Source organism: Daphnia carinata, chromosome 3, assembly GCF_022539665.2.
Source record: "Daphnia carinata strain CSIRO-1 chromosome 3, CSIRO_AGI_Dcar_HiC_V3, whole genome shotgun sequence".
Classification (NCBI taxonomy): Eukaryota; Metazoa; Arthropoda; class Branchiopoda; order Diplostraca; family Daphniidae; genus Daphnia; species Daphnia carinata.
The window spans coordinates 4,549,748-4,571,418 of record NC_081333.1 but is presented as its reverse complement, the minus strand read 5'-3'; the positions used below and the strand labels follow the sequence as shown (position 1 = coordinate 4,571,418).

Here is a 21,671-nt window from a genome sequence, read left to right as displayed (position 1 = left end):
ATTACAAGTATTAGAACAGGTTACCCACGAACTTATTTTCTGGATATTCTGTCAGCCTGCGAATGAGCATGTATAAAGTTGGAGGTTAACTAACAGGAAACACGAAGCTCTCAATGTCATTGGTTTTTTCGTTCCTTTCAAACTGGAATTCACTGTTACATACGCGCATATATTTACGGTGCACCAGTCCGATTTGGTTCTCGATTGACCTGCAATTGCAACTTACCTTTCTTGCGCACACAACAAGGCTGTATTTTTCAATTGATTTTCTTTAATCAGGGTGTGATTTAAAAAAATTGGCGTCTGAATTTCATAAGCTCAAGATGTTTACGTTTAATTGCCATTTACAGGAGATTCTAATGAAGTGTATATAACAAGACAAACCTCAGGTTCCGGAAGGGGGGACAATTCAAGCTGGCACTGAGATTGCAAACATATATTGGATCATAGGAAAAAGAAATGAGTTTAATAGTATAATATCGGCAAGGAACTCTGCGCGTGAGAGTTGTTCTCGTTGAAGGCCACCTTCGTTTCAATTCCTGTTTTGCTTCATTGTGCCAAACTATATGGTTATGATGTAGATGGGAGGGGGGAACTATATTGAGCGTGCCCGTGAAATGAAAGGGCCATTCTCCCAGAAATTAAAACTTCGATTCCAAATTTCTCAATATTTTCAAACCAGTTTCGCCTTTTGTTCCACGTATTTTTCTCAGGGTGCCCCACGGATAGAATTCGTTTCTCAGAATCAAAGGCCTTTTATCTTGTTCCATCAAGGCACCCCGTCTCTCAAACGAGCGTACATTAAACTAGATTTCAAGACAGAGTGACGAAATGACGTACGCCAACAAAATAACTAACATTAAACTTGCATTACAAATAAAGACGCACTTGAAAAAAACCCCTAATATAAAATTTTTTTACGTTGATTGAACCACAATCGACCAATTAGCTTGCGTAGTGTCAAGTAGGCAAGAAGTTAGCCATTGTCCTTTTGAATGTCACTTTGAAATTTGTCTACCAATTAAACGTTTTTGTGCACCCAACGAACCCTTTCGTGCGCATGTTCAACAACCATCATTCAAAAGGTTTTTTGTTCTTTGCAACGCAGCGCAATACTTTTGTTTTTATTCTCATTTAGATATACCCTCACCTGACAGCAAGGTCACCAGTACCTTTCACTTCCTATTACTCACTGGATCACCTGCGCCAAGTTGTGTTTGCAAAAGCCAAAAACAAAAAAAAAGCCTAAAGGTGCCACCCTAATCAAAGTAAATACCCCATATTTTTTTCAAAATCCAAAATCCATTTTTTTGTCGTGCAAAAAGGTGTAACAGAATGAGCTCGAATTTAAGACACACGGCAGAACAAACAAGAGAACAGCGTTGTATAACCTTGTAACCCACAAGTCGAGCCAAGGTCTTCCGCATTCGATTTCGGTTAGAGCTACTCCGTGCATATATCTAAGCTTGGCTAGGAAACAAGAGATCTTATTTCTACGGCGGTTGTCGAGTCAAACTGACACGACTAGTTTCGATCCAGACAACCAACCATGTTCGCCTCTTTCAATATAATGGTACACAATGTCTTTAACACTATTTGTTTCTGTCTTCGCGTTTAATTTCATTATTTGCGTTATTTTCCTTTAGCTGGTGGGAGCATTGATGCTTCTGAATACAGCAAATAGCCAGTCGAACCTGCCAACTCAGATGGCTGCTGGAAATCTTCAAGGAATGCGGCCGGGCCAAACGTTTACGGTAAATGGGCACGTCATAGGCTTGACCCAATCTCACGAACACGATGATGTTTCGATGGAAGTTATCGGACGTGTCGCAAATGCTCAGAATGTTCAAGCGACACCGGGCCAGCAAAGACCGTCCGTTCATCCTGCCCAGCAAGGTGTCCTATTTTCACGCCATTCCAACGAACGTCACGACTTGTCGCTAGAGGACCTGATTGGCCGCAATGCCAACCGACAGCACGTTCAAGCAGCTCATCAAAGGCCGGCGGTCGTTCCAGCCGGGCAAGGTGTCCGTTTCTCCGACGATTCTATCGAACGTCACGACCTGTCGCTGGAAGACGTGATTGGCCGGCATTCCAACCGTCACCGCGTCCAAACTCAACCGGCTGTCCTCGCAGTCCCGCAAAGTGGGCGTCGCTTCCGGGACTCTGACGAGCATCGCGATTTGTCGCTGGAGGACCTTGTTGGCCGCGTTCCTAATCGCCAACACGTGCAGAACAATCAAGGGGCAACTCAGCAAGGTGTCCGCCTCTTCCGAGATTCCGACGAACATGACGACGTCTCGTACGAAGTCGATTTCAGCCTCCTTCCGCAATTGCTTAGCCTTCTCAAACCGGCCGTCCAAAGCACAACGCCATTGGCACCGAGCCAGGGCCAGCGTCTTGGCCAGCAAGTGAACCAACATTACGACGAACGTCACGAAGTCTCCCTGGAGTTTAACGAGATCTTGGCCAATCCAACGTTCCAGCAAAAGATCCAAGAAATCGACGACCGTCTGAAAAGGGCTCCCGGACCCAGAGGCAAACGTTTGATGGAGAAATACGCCACGGCCCTTGCCGTCTATTCCACTCCATCCGGCGAAAGCTCGAGCCCGTCCGTGAATTCTTCGTACTTCCTTCCGTTTTTCATTGCCTGCTTTTGGGCGTGGTTCTTATAGCCTTTTCGTTTATCAAGGGATAACGAAATTCTTTTGGCTTCCAATGTTATACAGTCGGTTCGTTCTTATTTCTTGGCCTCTCTCGTCGACACAGATTTCCCCTCCTTTTTTTTTTTTCAAACACTTCAATTTACTTTTTGTTTTGAAAACAGTTGGTTATAGCAACTGTAATTATTCAAGAGTTGTGCATCGATTTTTTGCGTTATTTCTATTTCCTATTTCGAGTTACTAGAAAATGATCATTAATTTGTTTATTATGGTTATAATTAACGCGTTGAAAAAAAAAGCGGCGAGCTTGAACGAGACAGAGAGTGATATAAATAAACAAGTTTTAAATGTTATTGCTTTGATTGGGTTGGGACCTTTTGATTGGACGGCTGGTTTCGGTTTTCAATTAGTGAGTTATGGGGGATTTTCATTTTGATTTGCAAATACACAGCATTCTGTGTGACATACGTTGCTGTAAACATAATTTTAGTTCGTCTGAAGGATGGAGCTGGCCAGCTCTTTGTCCAGCACCTACGAAACAATATCCGGGTAGATGCTATACGTTTGAAGTGCCCGTATTACAAGTTTGATTTCGGTCGTGAATAAAGATTGCAATTTATTTTAGAGTGGCATGTGGATTTATGCTGCTAGTCATGACCATAGTGACGGATGTGAGATAAGATCCGCATGGAATTTACGTAACAAAGACGATGTCGCAATTCTTCACGCAGTGCATTTCCTGTACTCCAGTTTTTTTGTTTGTTAATTATTCATTTCCAAGTCGTGGAGATTTTATCGCCAACCAAGTTACTTACGTACCCGTTTATCTTTTTCATGATCCGCCATTCTTAAATCTTAGTTGACATTTGAAAACATTAGAAAAGAACAGTTGACCTTACTGTATGGCGATAAATGTCATCAAGGTCCTTGCCTTTATGTTTATACATTGAATTCTTTAATTGACATCTACGCGCATAACTTTCAAAAAGCACTTCATACGCGTAATCAGACCCACAAAGGAAACAGTGAGGCAAGAGTTAACGGCCATTTTTATCAATACTAAAAAGGGCAACGCTTTTTACACGGACAAGGAACTATTCTTCTGCGGAAAGTTTTGGAAAATTTGCAATGAGCAGAATGCCTGGAGCGAAACACCGTTGGCTTTGCTCTACTCTATTGTCCCAAGTATGTCCTGCTCACAAAACGACGCAATCATAGAGGTGTGGTCCTACATGGCGTTTTCTTATTATTTCTGATGAGCAGGACACCGATTCACTCAAGAATAGTAAAGCATTTCACTAATAGCCATTTTGTTTTAATTCATCATTAGTGTATTGTAACCTTGGGCACGTCTTTATGCTGAGTTGCTATAGAAAATGCACAATTTCTAAGTGAGTCTAGCGAACCACAAAAGACACCCACTTCAGAAATCTGTTTCTGGTTTACGAGAACAAAAGCGAAAGAAACGCAAATCTACGTGAGCATTTAAAAGCAAAGCTTTCAAATGGGGCAATATTTGCTTCTTTGAAGATTAGAAGTGTGCCCGCTATTACAAGGAGAACAATCTTCGACATTTGTTCAGTGTTATCCACGTCATAACCTTGGTGGAAAACGCCCAACAATGAAGGGGGATGTTTTGTTATCTACGTTTTTCTTTTTTTTTTACCCTTTTTTTGTGTGGACAATGTCGTTTCTTGTTGAATCAACTTGTTATTTTAATGAGTGCACAGAGCACTTGTTAAAGAAACTCGTTGATCGTGCAGAAATACGTCGTGAGAAGTGGACATTAAAAATTGCAAAACACCTTGGCACTTGAAACCCGTCCGCCAATTCTTATCGTTTTGTTTTTTTCATTCACGCCATTTAGATTTAAGTTTTAGATAACCAGATTGCAAAAAAAGACTCTGATTATGATTTTCACGACTCCGATAGTTTCAAAAGAAAATCTTATTTTAATGAGTACTGGCTTTCATTGTGTTTTAAATTCGCGTTAATAACGTAAAGGTGACGTCAGCTTTTTTATGTACATACCATTGGGTAAAACCCCGGATTTGATTGCACTATACGGATACGATTACAAATCAAATCCTTAAAGGCAAACTGTTTTAGAAATTGGCCTTCAATGGTGGTGGGCTGGGCGCTATATCTATCGTCAATTTTCGATTGGGGCGTGTTGCGTAGAAGAAAGGAAAGCTGTGCAAAAACGATTTGAAACTTGGCAATTCATATATACAAAAATTGGGTTTGACTGAATGGAAGCCATATTTTTTTGGAGCTATCGCCCATCCAAAAATACGAATCCGAACAAATAAGGAAAACGTATAACGTCTGCCCGCCTATATCCGTTTTGCTTTTCATTGCAACCTATTAATAAAATGCTTGTCAACGTCCTTACTCGATCTGCTTCTAATTCTACTTTCTCGTTTCAAAAAGGGTAACCACAGCTCGTTCCTCAAGGTGCAATAGAGAGGAAGACTTTCGTTCAGTGAAACTTGATCAATCACGCAGAACAAAATTCAGTTTCTTTGTTACCGCAATCACAACTGATTAGCATAACGTAAAAGTCAAGTATGAAAGCCTCGTTCCCAAAACGAGCGTTATCAAGAGAAATGTGGTTATTTAAACTGGGGGGTTTCCCTGTTTTTCTGTTTATGTATGTCACATAAAAAAGTGACACCTGCAATCTCCAATGTCGATTGTTCGTATTAATTCGCTTTCAACGTATCAATCATAAAAACATAAAAATCCATTTTCCTTTTAGTTCATTTCTTTTACAGAATAAAACAAAGTTTCCTTGTATTTTTCGCTTCTATAATGGGCCAAGGTGTTTCGAAGATAGTTGCTAAATAATTCTTTTTCAGAAAAGAAAATACACCGTCTACGTGTTGTATCACGCCACCTGTTTCTGTCCTCTCCTTTTGATTGCCCCACCTTTACCAGGGGCGTAATGTAGTGGTAACCTTTTTGGCATTGTCCTTTTACAAGAAAGTAATTAGCGGGAATAAGCAAAATATGAAAATTTTGCCAGTCAGGTCCAAGGTTAAAGCAAAAACTTACAGTTAATGAATCTATTTTCCCCTTACCAAAATCTGGGTGAGCACGTACACCTCTCATCAAGTTGTTCGATTAAACCTACGTGACAGTGTATAAATTCGAAAACATTTCGAGCTACTGGATTCAATTTCTGTAGATTTTTACGTAGATGACTCACCGTTCCCTTGGAAGTTTTTCCCAAATATCGAAAGCGAACGATTACAAATCAGTTTTGAATTAGGTAGGTCAATAATGCCATGCACATATACGGTAGCACTAGAGAGAAATGCATTTAAAAAAAAAATCCTTTCGAATAACTAATCGCAACGACTTTCAATGCCAGATGGCATTCGTTGTGTCTTTCAACTATTAAATTTTAAAACAAAAGCGAAGGGGTTAAACATTATCCGCGTATTGCTTGTCACGGTCACTAGCGTTTTTCTTAACAAATAACAGAAACAAAAAAACGGGCATACTTGGAAAATCATAAGGTCCTTTGCGAATGTCTGTCCAAATGTTTGATTGGAACGTTGAGCAATAAAAGCCTTAACCTTGCCACATTTCCCTAATCAGTCGCGCCAAGGTTTTATTTTCTTTTTTTGATCACATTGAAATGTTAGACTATAACCGAACTGACATTCGAACTACCCATTTTAAATGCTCGGTGGTGTCAGTGGCAACTAGTTCGTTTCTCCCGACATCATGCCACGTCTCTTTTACATATTGGTAAGCCTCAAAATTTTCTTTTTTGTAATTACATTACATTAATTATTCATTCCAGCTACTGGGAGTACTCCTCAATGAAAGAGCAATTCATTCATCTGCCATCGACAGCAAAGCGGTGGGCGAACCAACCTCAAGCGTGAAGACCATAGCCAACCAAACTGCTGAGATCCATCCGCCGAAAACCAGGCAAGTTGAGGACGTTATCATCGCTGACGGAAGAGAAACTTTAAAGGAAGTAATAGACGATCAAACAACTCATCTCTTTTTCGGAGAAGCGAATTCATTCGCAAACAAAGGCAACGTTCGAACATTCCCGGCAGACGCGTTCGGTACTCTATTGATTCCAACAAACCAAGAAGCAAAAATTGAAAGTTCTGCGGATGCTCCCGTCATTATCCTGAATACCAATGAACCTGTTCAAGCAGGAGAGGTCGATGTTCCAGTTTTCGAAACTCAGCCACGGCAGGATGCAGAAAATCCAACTGGAGATTCACAAATCGTTGCCAGCGTAAGTGAATCGTTTGCTGAGAGCCAATTGGATGCAACCATCGATCAATTCGCCCGGAACGCAACAACTGGAGAATCGATTGCCATTAGCAAAATGGATGAGCCGGCACCGGCTATTCAAACTAGCGGACAAGCCGCTCCATTCGATCAAGCAACAAATATCGGAACATCTTTCGTTACCGACAGCGAAACAGGTGAGGGAAGACAATCAACGGCTAGCCAAATCACTCACGTTCAAGAAACTGAAATTGCGGTCGGTGATCACGCAAGTCCATTTCCTTCGACTTCGGGAGGACTTGACACATTTCAGATGGAACAAAAAGGTGATTTCGCTGTAGAACTGAATCCTAATACTAACGAACGTTTCAACATGAGAAGCCAAACAGCAACCAACTTAAACTTGTCTGGAAGGGCGAGCCATTTGCCGTTGGTAAAAGTGAAACAAGTTTTCAACATTCACGTTAAACCATCCGCGTCCTATAGACCATTTCCCAGAGCACAATGGAGACAGGAAGATTCGTCTGTAGAATTTGTGCTGAACGATCGGGTTCCCGTTCAATTTGAAACAGGTCAATTAGCTCGAACTCAAGAGTCTAATTTAGGTAACGTAGATTCTTTCGTACATGAAGATATCGCTGGGCCTGTACAAGTCCAGCCAGAGCCCATAGACCTCGGCCGTGTTATCGTGCCATATGGAGTGCCAATGGATCCCGTCGTTCATCAGGTAAGTCTAGCCGAGCAAGGACCGAATTCAGGTAGAACCGATAGCTTTATCATCATCAGCAGTGCGGAACAGTTTCAAAAGGATGCGGATGTCATCCTCACGATCCGACCAAAGGCAAATTTAGGCACTGGTGTCTTCCATACTAACGAAGGCGTTGCGCAAACGATCCCAATCCAACCTGAAATAAATTTAGGAAGAGCTGATGCTTTTGTTAACACTGAAATTGAAGGAGGAACTCAATACGAGCCGGAAACGAACATCGGCGAAACTATTACGGTTACTAACATTCAAACCGAACCAAGAACTGAAATGACAGGCATTGTTGGTTATCAAACTGAGAGCGATCAACCTGCAGATAAGCAAAATCAAATCTCCGATGAAAGAGCACTGAGATCCGCATTTGCTTCGAACGCAAGCCAAAGCCAACAATCAAGCAATACCAATACCCAAAGACCAATCAATCTTAATCGGCATGTCAATGACGGAGATGTGGATGAGCCTAACATCTCCATTGAAATCGTAGACAGGGATCCCCGCGTTGGAGCTAAACAAGCAACTGCCCAGCGGAACAGAACTGTTGTGGTAGAAGTGGACGATGGCATTGTGTCCAGCGAAATTATCGGTCACATTGATGAACATCAGAAGATTCATCTGCCCAGACCAGTTCCAGAACAAGAAACGCCTTCAACGAAAGCTCCACGTCGCGGTGGCAATCGACAAAAAGTGCCACAGGTGACGATTGAACAAATTCAAGCAGCTGTTATTGATAACCATGCCGATGAAATGCTTGCTTCCAACTCAAGCCAAAGCCAACAATCAAGCAATAACAATATCCAAAGACCAATAAATCTTAACCGGCATATCATTGACGGAGATGTTGATGAGCCTAACATCTCCATCGAAATCGTAGACAGGGATCCCCGCGTTGGAGCTAAACAAGCAACTGCCCAGCGGAACAGAACTGTTGTGGTAGAAGTGGACGATGGCATTGTGTCCAGTGAAATTATCGGTCACATTGATGAACATCAGAAGATTCATCTGCCCAGACCAGTTCCAGAACAAGAAACGCCTTCAACGAAAGCTCCACGTCACGGTGGTAATCGACAAAAAGTGCCACAGGTGACGATTGAACAAATTCAAGCAGCTGTTAATGATAAACATGCCGATGAAATGCGAGATGATAGTTCGGTTGAGAGACTTAAACAGAATAGCCGAAATCAATCGACACCGTCCCGAAACTCTGAAGAACAGGATGATCATTCGCTGGAAGTCAATGTCAGATTGCTGTCAAAAATCAAACGAATTATGAGGCCCCAATTGCGCAAACAAGAAAGACGCCCTAAAATGGAATTTTTCCGACACTCTGGAGAGCAAAACGATGTATCCTCAGAGTTGAACGACATTTTAACGAACCCCGTTTTCCAGCAAAAGATACACGAAATGGATGGTCGTTTGAAATCGGCGCCGGAAGCTAGAAGTAAGCGCCTCATGAAGAAATACGCTGAAGCTCTTGCGTTATCTTCTAGTAGTTCGTCTCCGATCATCAACTCGTTTTTGCCATTCATTATCGCTTGCCTATTAGTTTGTTGGTAACCAGGCACGTTTAAGCTCACTGTACATTTTTCTCAATTCTATTAATTCTTTACTTTACAAAGGGGCGTTTAAATCTAATGAGTAGTCTGTTTAATTATTGTAGCATTTGCCATTGGTCACAATACATGCATTTCAATTTGCAAATTTTCTAGCCCACTTTTTTGGCCGTTAAAGTCCAACACAACTAATGGGCCATTTAAAACAAAAATGAAGTAATAAAAAGGCTATTGAAATGTCTTATTTTGCCATGTAAATTTGTATGCTGATTGTCCTTTTTCCGATGGCCAATTGCAATGCAATTGCCCTTGTTATTCGCTTTTTAAACAACAAGTAATGCAATTGTGCGTGAAAGTGTGTCAATGTTTTGTAACACATCCAACATTCGCGCGAATGCAAAGTGCGATAGACCTTTCTAAACCTTGGCAGTCTGTTTACAGGGGCTGCAGGTTTCTGATGGCGCACAGGTGAAAAGGTATAAGTGAGATGCAGCAGTTACAGTTCCTTTCTTTTCGCGGTGAAACCCCGAATGATCAACATCAATATTAGGCGCCTCCCTCCCCTTATCGATTCTGTTTGAAAGGGTTATATCAAATGTAGTCGTCATTTTGCTTCGCTTGTGACACTGGAGAAGGTCAACCAATGAATCATGTCTGCATTTTTAAACGTAACGGTAAGCGCGTCTCCTCATTTTTGTTTTTCTCTTTGCAGTTTGTTTAATGTTTTTATTTTTAGTTGATTGGCGTATTGATGCTGGTCATACAAGTCACCGAATCTTTTGACTGGAACAGAGAACAGTATTTTCAAGATGGCCTCAATACTTACTTAAATGGATACAAGCAATCAACAGGGCATCAACTGCGACAAAAGCGAACTACCGTTACGACAACTGTTGATGGAAAGTTCACCGTGCAGCTGATAGTGAGTGTTGATCCAATTACAGGACAAGTGAGTCTACCTGACAGCATTAATGGGGGCCGATTCCGCAATGTACCAAATTTGAACGCAAGACGTTGTCAAGGCAGACAATGCAACTATTCCTTGTCATATCAAAAAGCAAACTCACCTGAAACGCCAGCATTCGCAGATTTAAAGAGGATCAACAAAAGTCAATCAAGAACGACGGCTGATGAGAAGGCAATTCAAGATAATAAACGTGTAACGGTTGCGCCCCGCTACACGAGGCCAAAGCAAGTGATAAATAGAACATCAACGATCAGGACAACAGTTCGCTATCCGTTACCTACGTCATCGAGACAGCAGATGGTGAACAGAACTCGAATAGTATATGGTGAATGGGCACGTAGAACGTCAGCTCGGAAGCCAAGTGTCCTAACTACTACAGCCCGTAATGCGCTTAATTCAAGAGAAGGATCATTATTACTTACACCAAGGAATAATAGTGAGTCGGCCGAACATATAGACAATGTATTCCATCAGAAGAAAAATGAAACAGAATCTTATGGCGAGAGTCCATCAAGAAGCAATGATTCTATTGCTAATTATTCTAATGAAAACGGTAAGGTGATACAATCGTCTCAGTTTAACGAATCAATTTTTAGGGATTCTGAGAAACCGATCACGGTACAGTCAGACGATATCGTGAATCATACGACTAGCCCTAAATCTATTATTGGGCATTCCGGAGCTGACAACTTAAACCTGGAGCGGAGTCATGGTCCTAATATGGATCCAAATAAAATGGAAGCCAATCAAACGACTGAAGGCTTAATTGAATCGGGTAGCCCAACTCAAATGCCCGTCCACTGCAAGGAGCCGGACTGTTTGCCTTGGGAGCGCAGAGCTCATTTTGAAGTACAGATCCATCCGCAAACTAAGGAAATAGTCAACATTCGTGTGCCTTTATTGAAAACAAAAAGCAAACCAGTCAGGCCGTCTCACGAATACGGGGACTCGAGAAATATTGAACCATCGTTATCACCGTCCAACTCGTCTGGAAAAGACGAAGAGTTTCCATGGCAAAACACCGATGGTTTTGAAGTCGAGATAAACCCTAAAACACAGCAAGTGGTTAACATAAGTGCCCATCTAAATGCAACTAATGAAACAACTGTAAGGCCGCCTCATGTAGAGCATGAAAATTCTAGTGCTGAGAAACTAGTGACACCAGCTTTGGAACAAACTACTACCAAACACGAAGAGCTTCCTTGGTTACAGAGAGGCAATCATCAAGTCCAAATAGACCCCAAAACAGAGCAAGTGGTCAACATCCGCACGAAAATTCAGACGAAATCAAACCTCACCCTTCATGAGAATCCTATCACTCCAACACAAGAGATACGTGCTCCTCGGACAAAAATGGTAATCAGAGAAGCACTTATGCCTTTACCAATACCATTTTATTATAGAAAACAAATTATGAGCCAATCCAGCAATCCTGACCCAATCACGTACAATCTCACGAAAGAAAGTGAGACGGTCATTCAAGGACGTATAGAAACGATGAAAGACCCTTCCTCGACGACCCAGCCTCCTCAGCAGCCCACTGAATTGCCATGGCAACTGAAAGATGGTTTTGAAATTCAAATTCATCCCACAACAAAAGAAGTCGTTAATGTCCGAATAGCGCAAAATTCACGCTATGCTCATGCTACCATGCACGCTGAACAAGCAACAGTTCCGGACAGCGTCACGCAACCCACTACTGGACCCACGTTGGTTTTCGAACCTTCCCAAGATTCAGATATGCGTCCACGGCAACATCAAGACGATGACATAGTTCAGACGAAGAAAAATGAAACGGAGGATATTCAGACACAATTAAGCCCAACTCCAATCACGTTGGACGTTCAAACGAGCAGCCAAAATGAGACGGCTAAAGAAGAGCATTCATCTCCTACACCCGATTTAAATTCTCAAATAAATTTACTAGCACGAGAACTGGCTAATGCTACCGGTCCAGTAATCGATAGCCGTGTGACGACTACTCTTGTTCCAGTAGCTGAACTTTCAGAAGAAGATTTTCCTTGGCAACAGAGAGACGATTACGAAGTTCAAATCGATCCTAAAACAAAGCAAGTTATCAACATCCGTCTGCAAACGACCACAACGCACAATCCCATTTCTAAACCCACGCAATTTGACGAGGCCAACGATCCTGATCGTGTTCCATCTCAAACTAGAGATCGTGCGGTTGACACCAGTAAGTTTATTGAACTCGATGACGAACATGGTGATATTCCTCGTCGAAAGGACGTTGGAAAACACGAAGACGACCAACTGCCGGATGAACCGAGATCACGCATCGCTGTTTTAGCCATTCCAAATGGGAAAGATGAAGCGATCCGGAAGACGGCCAATAACCGCTCACGAACAACCAAAATACGCAAACCGATTTTGAGCCATTCTGACGGCCTACTTTATTTCCGCTACGCCGACGATGACGATCTGTGGGAACAGTTGGAACCCTTTAATCGTGATTCGAAATTTGTATTCATCGACGAACATAGTTGGATTGGTTCTAGACCCGGGCGTGGTAGGGATTCTCCTTATTTCTATTTTAGTGACAGCTCAAGCGTACTGATGACTTTGTCGTGTTACCCAATGTTATTAGTAGCATGTCTCGTCTTTTTAATTTCATAATTTTGTGAATATTCATTGTCGCGCATCTCAATCTATGCCATTGTATCAAAGCCATGTACTTAACAAATTATCCATCGAAACGATATAATTTCAAAGTATACGTAACCTCTATTATATTAACGTATTATGAAATGATTGATCCAGTTATGTATTATGCATGAAAATATACCGCTACTACTATGACAGCCATGATTTAATGAAACAACGTGCAGCCCACCTCGCAAAAAATCTTGAAGGGAGAAAGTAGATCAACTACGCACAGCAGTCACGGGGGGTTTTATAAGTCAAAATTCTGCGACAAGGAAAGTGATTGAAAAGCTAATAAACATGTTTCGGGACGCGGAATTCCTTTTCATATTTTTTGCCCCCCTCCCGTTGCTATTTATTTTAGAGGCCAGTGAGATTTACATTTGCGTTTGTTGCTTTTTCATTTCCGCTTCCTGTTAATCATATTTCTGTAATTGATTGCAAAAATATATGGCTCGACACAATCTATCACGTGACGTGACAGGTCTGGGCTTGCCTACCTTAGGCGTATGCGGCGCTTATATAATAAATGACCTTAGAACAGGGGCATAGCTATTTTGCATGAAAAGATAGAAATAAAAAAATCTGTTTCTTTTTCCCATGGGCAAAGCTGTTTTACATAAAAAGGTACAGTATATACAACAAAAATAAATGAGATCAGTTTTCCTATGCCATTCCCACATTTTTTTTGTTTTCTCGTTTTTCAGTTTGCTGCCCCTACCTCTAGTAAGTTTCACCTTGTAGCTTGCAAACAACCTTATTATGGTCTCATTTTCGTTGAGCCCTAGATCATTGTTGCGTTGTTCAAAAGCTCTTCTTACTGATCGATCTTTGGAACCATTGCCACCGTGAATGAGTTTCCGAGGCCAACCACTTTCCTTCGCCGTACTTCTGTGCGCCATGTAAATTTCAATCTTTCTTATTAACTCGACGGCCCAAACTTGCTGAAATTCCCCACCTAGTTTGACATCTATGTCTCTATTTATTCGATAGATTCCAAATGAACGCAAGCGCTATCCTTGGAAAAACACGCGCCACTCCCAATAAGACGGTAGCGTCCACCGATTTTGGCCAAAGAGGAAATCAGTTCCATGTTAATTTCCACTTGTTTGTCCTTTTCAAGCGGCTTAACTCTCTGGCGTTTGATCCTTCGTCAAAGAATGACGGTTGTTGTGGCGGGACAAACGAAAACCAGTCTTCCACCAACATCGCGTTTCGAACTTAATTTTACTATCGGTAGTAACCTTGCAGACGCAAGGTCCTCACTAATTATTTTCCGTGTTTAAAATCGAATAAATACCGCGCTTCTATTGCCATTTGATATTATTCTCTCAGAGACGATTCAAGCGTCTAGTACAACAACAATCATCATGCGTCTGTTCAGCAAAGTTATGGTAAACATGTTTAATCGCTTATTTCAAAACATGTTGCTTTAATTTGATCTTTTCTGAAACATTAGCTCATCGGAGTCGTCGTGGTTTTAACGAATTTTCAAGGGACGCGTTCATTCACGCTCGACCGCAACGTGGACAATCACGATTCACTTGAGAATACCACAGATGGCCCATTCGTTGTAGATAGTCTTGAGCACGATCAAAACAGAACCTCAACGGAAGACGATCGTATCGACAGCGTGGAGAGCTTGAAGAATCAGACATCAGTAGAAGATGTTACCAACGATTCTTTGGAAATGGTGGCTAGTTCAATCAATCGAAACGTCGTCCCAATTGCCTCTAGCCAGGATAACGGCCAGCTATTTGATTTCGATTCTGTGGAAGACGTGACCGTCGGGCAGAGTGTTGACACTCCGGACATCTCTAACGAAATAGAAACCACAACAATCGACGATGATCTTTTCGATGACCTGGTGGACAGCATGGAAACGGTGAAGAACTCGACAGAAGATCTTGCTGATGACAATGTTTCGCTGGAAAAAAACGATAAATTGTTGGAACGTGTCGCCCTACGTGAAGTATCGGTTTTCAACCATCTGCCCGTCATCCGCGTATTTAGCCATCCATCAACGCGTTCGTTCACGCTCGACCGCAACGTGGACAATCACGATTCACTTGAGAATACCACAGATGGCCCATTCGTTGTAGATAGTCATGAGCACGATCAAAACAGAACCTCAACGGAAGACGATCGTATCGACAGCGTGGAGAGCTTGAAGAATAAGACATCCGTAGAAGATGTTACCGATGATTCTTTGGAAATGGCGGGTAGTTTAATCCAAAGAAACGTCGTCCCAATTGCCTCTAGCCAGAATAACGCCCAGCTTTTTGATTTCGATTCTGTGGAAGACGTGACCGTCGGGCAGAGTGTTGACACTCCCGACATTTCTAACGAAATAGAAACCACAACAATCGACGATGATCTTTTCGACGACCTCGTGGACAGCATGGAAACGATGAAGAACTCGACAGAAGATCTTGCTGATGACAACGTCTCGCTGGAAGATAACAATAAATCGTTGGAACGTGTCGCACTACGCAGAGTATCGGTTTTCGACCATCTGCCCGTCATCGGCGTGTTTAGCCATCCATCATCGGACGACCTCTACATTGCGAAGCAGTACATGGGCGATTATTACGTTTGGGAAATGGGAGACGATTCTGCTAGAGAATACTTCACGCAACCAGGCAAAGGTTTTCCGAAGGCTAATTCTGATTCACCCATTAAAGTGAAGGCCGATCAATTCGCCGGGTTTACACCTGTGCGATCTCTGCCTGATCAACGGCCCAAGACTGTAGTTTAGATGTTTACATGTTTCACGTATCCCTTTGTATAAACCAGAAAGGTTTTGTTTTCTACCGTTGTAAATAATACAATCATGTGTTCTTTTTAACCAAATTAATTTTTAATTTAAAGTAAAAAACCATTGATTAGTTCTTTCCTTTTGAAATTTCTGTTTAATTGGAAAATTAGCCAACGGTGTTGATTGAGTAACCGGTTAACTGGTGTTAACGAAACGTTTTGTTGAATTGCTTTTCCATTGGAACAACTTGAGGTCGCCCAGTTCACTGACAATAGTCGCGCATGGTGCAATGACTTGTCAGCGTGTTCCAATTTCATGGCAGATTGTCAGTTACGATCATTTCTTTTTTTAATCAGCTGGGTCACGACCTGGAATCTAAGGAAAAGTTGGTGCACGTCTTGCAAGTCCCGTTCTATCTCATCATCTTTAAAAAAAATGTATATACGAATCTGCTTGTATTTCGCCTTTTTAAACTGGGAATTTAAAAAAAGAAAAACTTTCCCTTTTTTACTTTGTTTGTGTGTGTGCTGGCTGACGTGGGTAAAAGAGTGCACCACATTTCCATTAGTACTTTCTTTTTTTCCCGTTCGATTCCGGTTATTCTATTGATATGTCAGCTCAGGTCCATTGCACAAGAACACACGCGAAAACAGTGACTCAAAATTAAAGAAACTCTACATTATTCGGTCATTAACTTCTCATTCAATTATCACATCCGTTCAATTTGGGGCAAAGACTCGTGGAACATCGACTTTTAAGTAAAAGGAAGCAAGGACTTCAAGGAATATGCCATTTCATTTCCAGGAAAAGCATCTACTTTTTGCTCAATGTGGTGGTGAGGCTGTTCTAGTTCCTTCTGGAATGCGTTTTCATTCAATGTCAGTTCAATCCAGTGGGTCTACTATAGCCTGTCGTGATCCGACGCCCACCATGTACGTGACCTCTACTCCAGATTTCGTTGGGAGAGGCTCACACAGCGTCATCGTATATCCTTGACGTTGCATCAGCACAAAAAAAGATCAGAATGATTTTACGATCAACGTTCTTTATTGTACTTTTGAAACCTTGTACTGTTCACGAACGTAGTAAAAAAAAAAAATAACGCGGTACTACGGGCGGGAATTAAATTAGAATTTGAAATAAATAGGGGAAATTGCAGATAGCAAAGAGAATGAAGTGTCATTTAAAAAACATTCATAGCCCCATTGCAAATGGCTCGAAATGAACAAAATGAATTCATTCCAACATACCGGGTTTCAGCATCTGGGAACTGGTTTCGCGTTGGCATATATGTGTGCGCTTGTTTCGTGTTTATAGTAGATAGTTACTGAAAGTGAAGGAAGGCAAAAAAAACCTTGCGGGCTGCAATGCGCAGGCAGCTCCAAGGTTTTCACTTTTCCTTTTTTGCTTGGACTGACGACAACGCATGGGTCCGTTCCACGAGCGATTTTATTTCCTCTGTGATTCTCGATGCAGCTAGTTCGTTCACAATCACCATGCGCATTTTATTTTACATAGTGGTAACAATAGATTTTTTTAAATTAGGCCCACGGTAAGTGACATCGATTTTAACTCATTTCTTTTTGTTGTTTTATTCCTCTTCCCTTTTAGCTTCTCGGAGCGTTGGTGTTGGCCAATGTGTCCGGTGAGGTCGATTCTACACGCGAAAGTCTAGAAAGGTCCACGTTCGACGATCAGTCCCAAACGGACGACAACGAGAAAGTGATCCACACGCAAAGTTTGGCAACAATTGAAAGTTTTTTGCGTTCACCTGTTAACCTTTCAAAGGATACAGGTCGAATAAATTTACTTCCAATTGACAGCGGTGGCCACATCTCAGACGCAAACGAAGGAAACAAAGACTCGAACAATTCTGAAGAGGTGCTTGATTTATCGTCGGAAGGCAATCCGCCTCAACTGGAAACTCACGTGGCTGCGACTGTTAATCAGAGCGTAACAGTTGACCCAGCAGCGCAGGTGGTGGTCAACACAACCAGTGAAGAAATTAAAACGCTGGTCCCAATTAGTGCCCAAGGCCAGAGAACAATAGCCACTAATAAGTTGTTGCAAAATCGATTAGATCGTAGCAAAACAACGACAACCGCTAATCCAATCTCTGGACATTCGGATGAAGAAAGCGATGATTCGGATAAGAAAACAACGACACCAACAACAGCCCGGAGCTCGCCCACCAAAAATCGGTTCGGCGGTTTGCGTACTACAACAGCCCGCAGTTTAGCAACCAAAGAATCCAGCGAGCAGGACGATTCAGTTAAAACAATTCAAACAACTGTAAAACCTATTCAATCAACAACAACAATACGAAATCCGATATCTGGCAAATTTGGGCGCTTTCGAACGCCAACCGCATCCGTCCCCGTCTCTAATAATTCCGACGAAGAAATCGGTTTAACGAAGCAAATTGTAACGACGACAGCCCGCAGCTTTACAACCAACAACAGGTTTAGTCGTGTACGGACGACGACTGTCTCAACTCCCGATGCTTCGGCGGAAGAAATCAAATCGGTTAATGAGGTTAAAACAACAACAGCTGCAAGTTTAACGTTCGGTAATCGATTCGGTCGTCTCCATACCACGACACTTGCAGCAAAAGATTCAGATGAAGAGGTTGACGCGGTCAAGGAGATCCAGACGACGACGGTCCGTCCTTCGTTGCCAAAAACTCGACTTAACCGTTTCAAAACAACGGCAATCCCCAAGCCAGTGAGGCAAGAGTCTAAAGAGCAAGGTAATGTCACTACCTCGACGCCTGTACCTCATAAATTATTAATAGGCAATAAATTCAATCGCATCCGCACGGCCTCTGCTGCTGTTCCTATCTCCGACACTTCTGACGAAATAGCTAACTCGGTTAAAGTTACTCAGACAACTACATCACGCAGTGTAACATCCACCAACCGATTGAGTCGATTCCGGACAACTTCTGCCTCAGCATCAAAGAAAGATTCAGAAGAACAAGATGATGTGATTAACGTAACTACGACAACATTACGCACCCCATCGTTTCGAAATATGTTTAGTCGGACACGAACGACAACAAGTTCTCCGATATCTCGAGATTCTATTGAAGAAGAAGATGTAAACCAAACATCCACGACGACAATTCGCAGTTTGCCAACCAGAAAAATGTTTGGTCTTCCTCGAACGATAACGGTTCCTGCCCGAATTCCCAACGGTTCCGATGAGGATGGGGATGTCGTGAACAAGACAGAAACATCAACGACACGCAGGTTTCTCGCAGGGAATCGATTCGGTCGTATACAAACAACAACTCTTCCATCGATTAAAACAACTTCCCAGAACTCTGACGAAGAAGTGGATGATGCAACTCAGACGACCACCGCTCGCAGTTTGGCAACAACGAATCGTTTCAAAGGCTTCCGCGTTACAACTCCAGCATCCAGAGATTCGGAAGAACGAGTCAGTCCAGTTAATAATACTCAAACGAACGCGCGTAATTTACTTTTGAGGAATCGAGTCAGTCGTTTACAAACAACAACAACAACCAGCCTTCCAGAACATTCTGACGAACAAGTCGATTCCGGCAATGGAACTCAAACGACTCCGGCATCAGTTCATATCGAATTGGCACACATCAATTCTAACGAGCAAGACGACACGAATAATAGCACTGAGACAACGACAGTTCGTAACCAAGTGGCTTTGAAATATTCTCATCGTTATCGGACAACCACCGTTCTTAATTTGACTTTGGAAAATTCAGACGAACAAGAGGACGATTTGAATAGTACAACCCCAATGACGAGCAGTATTCAAATTCCATCGACTACGAAGAGCCCCCCTCTAACGCCAGCCTCTACAATTGTGGCAGAGAAAGCCACCTTATCGTCGGAAATAGCCAATCTAGAGAGGAAAGACCGAGCCATCATTTACAACGCTCAAACAAACGTTATCGTCAATCATCCCAGCAAGTTTGAAACTACTACAACACGATTGCCAATATTCAAAAGCTATTTTACGACCCTACATTCGGACGAGATGGACGATGTTTCCGAGGATGACGACATAAGCAGCATCCTTTATTCCTACATCGAGTATAGAACGCCTGTTGCACCAACCACGACACGTGTGATGGATGAAGACAATTCAGCAGAAATCGATGATTTTTCTTTGGAATCAAAGGACTCGGTCACCGAGAAACCTGAACACAGTGCCGAAACGGCAGACAATGACCGAGTTACGATCGTGGGCCCCGAGGTTCTTTCCGCAGGCAAGACAAATGACGATGTTTCGATGGAATTCATTATCGTGGTCAACAGCAACTCGAAAAGTGCCCGAAACAAAACAGCAGCGTTCCTTCAAGGTGCTAAGCTCTTAATGGACTCTGACGAAGGTAATGACGTCTCGGCGGAGGGTGAAGCATCGGGTGACGTTCCAAACGAAGATGACCAATATCAAACAACACCAGTACAAAAATTCACTCATGTTGAGTCTGAGGAAGGGAATGACGCTTCTACCGAGGCCGAAATATCACGTGACATTGCAAACCGAACGAGTTCCGTAGAGCCCAGCGTCGTTGAATCGGAAGAGCGGAGTAACGTTTCAACGGATACCGAGGCGTCAGATGGCGTCTATGGTGAGAAGATGAATATCGAGCATCAAACGGAATCTGTAGAACAAGATGTTAATCTTGCCACAGAATCGGATGAGGGCAATAACGTGTCAGCGGAAATGACCAAAAGCGCGTTAAGCGGTAACAGGGAGGATCGCAATAAGACGAGTACGCAACTGCCGCAGGATTCCGACGAAAAAGATGAATCCTCTTTAGAAGTTGACGTCAGTAAATTGCCTGAAATTAAACGGCTGTTGACTGACGTAGAAAATGGAGAATCATCAACTGAAGCGGTAGACAAAACAGCCGCGGTACAGACTGAAAATCGCGTTTTATTCCCGGATATCGAACAGCTTTTCAAATTAGATGTCGAAAACCAAACGGCGACACCAACGAAGAGCACCAACCAAACGTTGATGGAAGAAGCCAATAAGAAGAAAGAAGTCACCATGAAAATCAGGGAACTCCTGACAAACCCCATTGTCCAGGAAAGGCTTCAGGAAAGACTTCAAGCAATCGATGGTCGTTTGAAGGACTCGAAAAGCGCGAGAGTTAAGCGTCTCATCGAGAAATATTTAGCCGCTCTGGCCAAATTATCTCCATCTTCCAATTCTGCAACATCCTTCAGTTTCTCTGTCCTCCTTCCGTTTATGGTCACTTGCCTTTTGCTTGGATTCTCATAAGTTAAACGCGCCTTATCGAGCAGTTTGCTCGCTGTACATTTGCTGTCCAGTTTGCTCTCATTTATTTGTTTTTCCTGTAAAAAAAAAAAAAGAACATCGGTCTGCCAGTCTTGCTCAAACACCAATAATTATCCATCTTCCAAATAACTATTAAATCGGTTAATCTTCATGGTATGTTTTAGCGCTACGTACTCGTGGTATCGTTTGTAACCTGCTTTTTTTTCTATTTTCACGTTCTCTAAAATTTGAAATACAGTTTAAGCTACGATAAATTCCATGCGTTGAAAGTAGTGTCATTTGGCGTGGCTGGGACGCTGCAGGCTGAAACAAAAGTAAGAATGCAGAGTCACTAACCTCCAATTAGTTGACAATTCGAAAGTGGCGGCCAACAGGTTGCAGCGACAACTCGCATGGCGATGTGAAAGGTACGTGTTGTTTTTTTTTCTTTCGGGCTGGGCACGGCACAAACACTCGTCCAGCTGATTGCCCGGCAGCTAGACTGGCAACCAAAAGGCTATCAAATGCGTAAATGTATCAAACTATGGTGATGTTTTAAAGAGTGCATTGTGCCATGCTGTCTTTTCAACTTGGATTATTAACTTGACGGCCACAAATGGGGGAAAAGCTATGGCCGCACGTACGTGAAAATCTACATTCACTTTTTGCCGTTTCCTCAGCTAGAAAATGAATCATTTTTCATTTGCATAAAACCAGGTTTTTTGTTTCTGCATAAGGCTGGGCGGTTTCCATTGAACAACGACCC

The 21,671-nt window shown here is 42.4% G+C and overlaps 5 protein-coding genes across 5 annotated transcripts; all 5 read left to right on the top strand.

Moving 5' to 3' along the window:
• The first annotated feature begins 1,454 nt into the window (after positions 1–1,454).
• Positions 1,455–2,743, top strand: LOC130693867 (uncharacterized). The gene is made up of 2 exons (XM_057517081.2): positions 1,455–1,573; positions 1,647–2,743. The coding sequence occupies exons 1-2, from the start codon at positions 1,550–1,552 to the stop codon at positions 2,673–2,675; spliced, it is 1,053 nt and encodes a 350-aa protein (XP_057373064.1). The 5' UTR covers positions 1,455–1,549; the 3' UTR covers positions 2,676–2,743.
• Positions 2,744–6,365: 3,622 nt separating this feature from the next.
• LOC130693390 (uncharacterized) lies at positions 6,366–9,270 on the top strand. The gene is made up of 2 exons (XM_057516520.2): positions 6,366–6,422; positions 6,478–9,270. Exons 1-2 carry the CDS (start codon positions 6,399–6,401, stop codon positions 9,244–9,246), a joined length of 2,793 nt encoding a protein of 930 aa, XP_057372503.1. The 5' UTR covers positions 6,366–6,398; the 3' UTR covers positions 9,247–9,270.
• Positions 9,271–9,773: 503 nt separating this feature from the next.
• Positions 9,774–12,981, top strand: LOC130693389 (uncharacterized). Its single transcript, XM_057516519.1, has 2 exons — positions 9,774–9,916; positions 9,979–12,981. The coding sequence occupies exons 1-2, from the start codon at positions 9,893–9,895 to the stop codon at positions 12,844–12,846; spliced, it is 2,892 nt and encodes a 963-aa protein (XP_057372502.1). The 5' UTR covers positions 9,774–9,892; the 3' UTR covers positions 12,847–12,981.
• A 1,140-nt stretch (positions 12,982–14,121) lies between these two features.
• LOC130693118 (uncharacterized) lies at positions 14,122–15,645 on the top strand. The gene is made up of 2 exons (XM_057516238.2): positions 14,122–14,267; positions 14,333–15,645. The coding sequence occupies exons 1-2, from the start codon at positions 14,244–14,246 to the stop codon at positions 15,629–15,631; spliced, it is 1,323 nt and encodes a 440-aa protein (XP_057372221.1). The 5' UTR covers positions 14,122–14,243; the 3' UTR covers positions 15,632–15,645.
• A 1,374-nt stretch (positions 15,646–17,019) lies between these two features.
• Positions 17,020–21,166, top strand: LOC130693387 (mucin-2-like). Its single transcript, XM_057516517.2, has 2 exons — positions 17,020–17,151; positions 17,243–21,166. Exons 1-2 carry the CDS (start codon positions 17,128–17,130, stop codon positions 20,906–20,908), a joined length of 3,690 nt encoding a protein of 1,229 aa, XP_057372500.1. The 5' UTR covers positions 17,020–17,127; the 3' UTR covers positions 20,909–21,166.
• The last annotated feature ends 505 nt before the right edge of the window (positions 21,167–21,671 follow it).

Excerpts from the sequence above, each read along its gene's own strand:
- LOC130693867 (XM_057517081.2), top strand. The coding sequence starts at position 1,550 with ATGTTCGCCTCTTTCAATATAATG. Across the intron at positions 1,574-1,646 it reads TCGCCTCTTTCAATATAATG|CTGGTGGGAGCATTGATGCT; the intron begins GTACACAATGTC and ends ATTTTCCTTTAG.
- LOC130693390 (XM_057516520.2), top strand. The coding sequence starts at position 6,399 with ATGCCACGTCTCTTTTACATATTG. Across the intron at positions 6,423-6,477 it reads CACGTCTCTTTTACATATTG|CTACTGGGAGTACTCCTCAA; the intron begins GTAAGCCTCAAA and ends TATTCATTCCAG.
- LOC130693389 (XM_057516519.1), top strand. The coding sequence starts at position 9,893 with ATGTCTGCATTTTTAAACGTAACG. Across the intron at positions 9,917-9,978 it reads CTGCATTTTTAAACGTAACG|TTGATTGGCGTATTGATGCT; the intron begins GTAAGCGCGTCT and ends TTTTATTTTTAG.
- LOC130693118 (XM_057516238.2), top strand. The coding sequence starts at position 14,244 with ATGCGTCTGTTCAGCAAAGTTATG. Across the intron at positions 14,268-14,332 it reads GTCTGTTCAGCAAAGTTATG|CTCATCGGAGTCGTCGTGGT; the intron begins GTAAACATGTTT and ends CTGAAACATTAG.
- LOC130693387 (XM_057516517.2), top strand. The coding sequence starts at position 17,128 with ATGCGCATTTTATTTTACATAGTG. Across the intron at positions 17,152-17,242 it reads GCATTTTATTTTACATAGTG|CTTCTCGGAGCGTTGGTGTT; the intron begins GTAACAATAGAT and ends CTTCCCTTTTAG.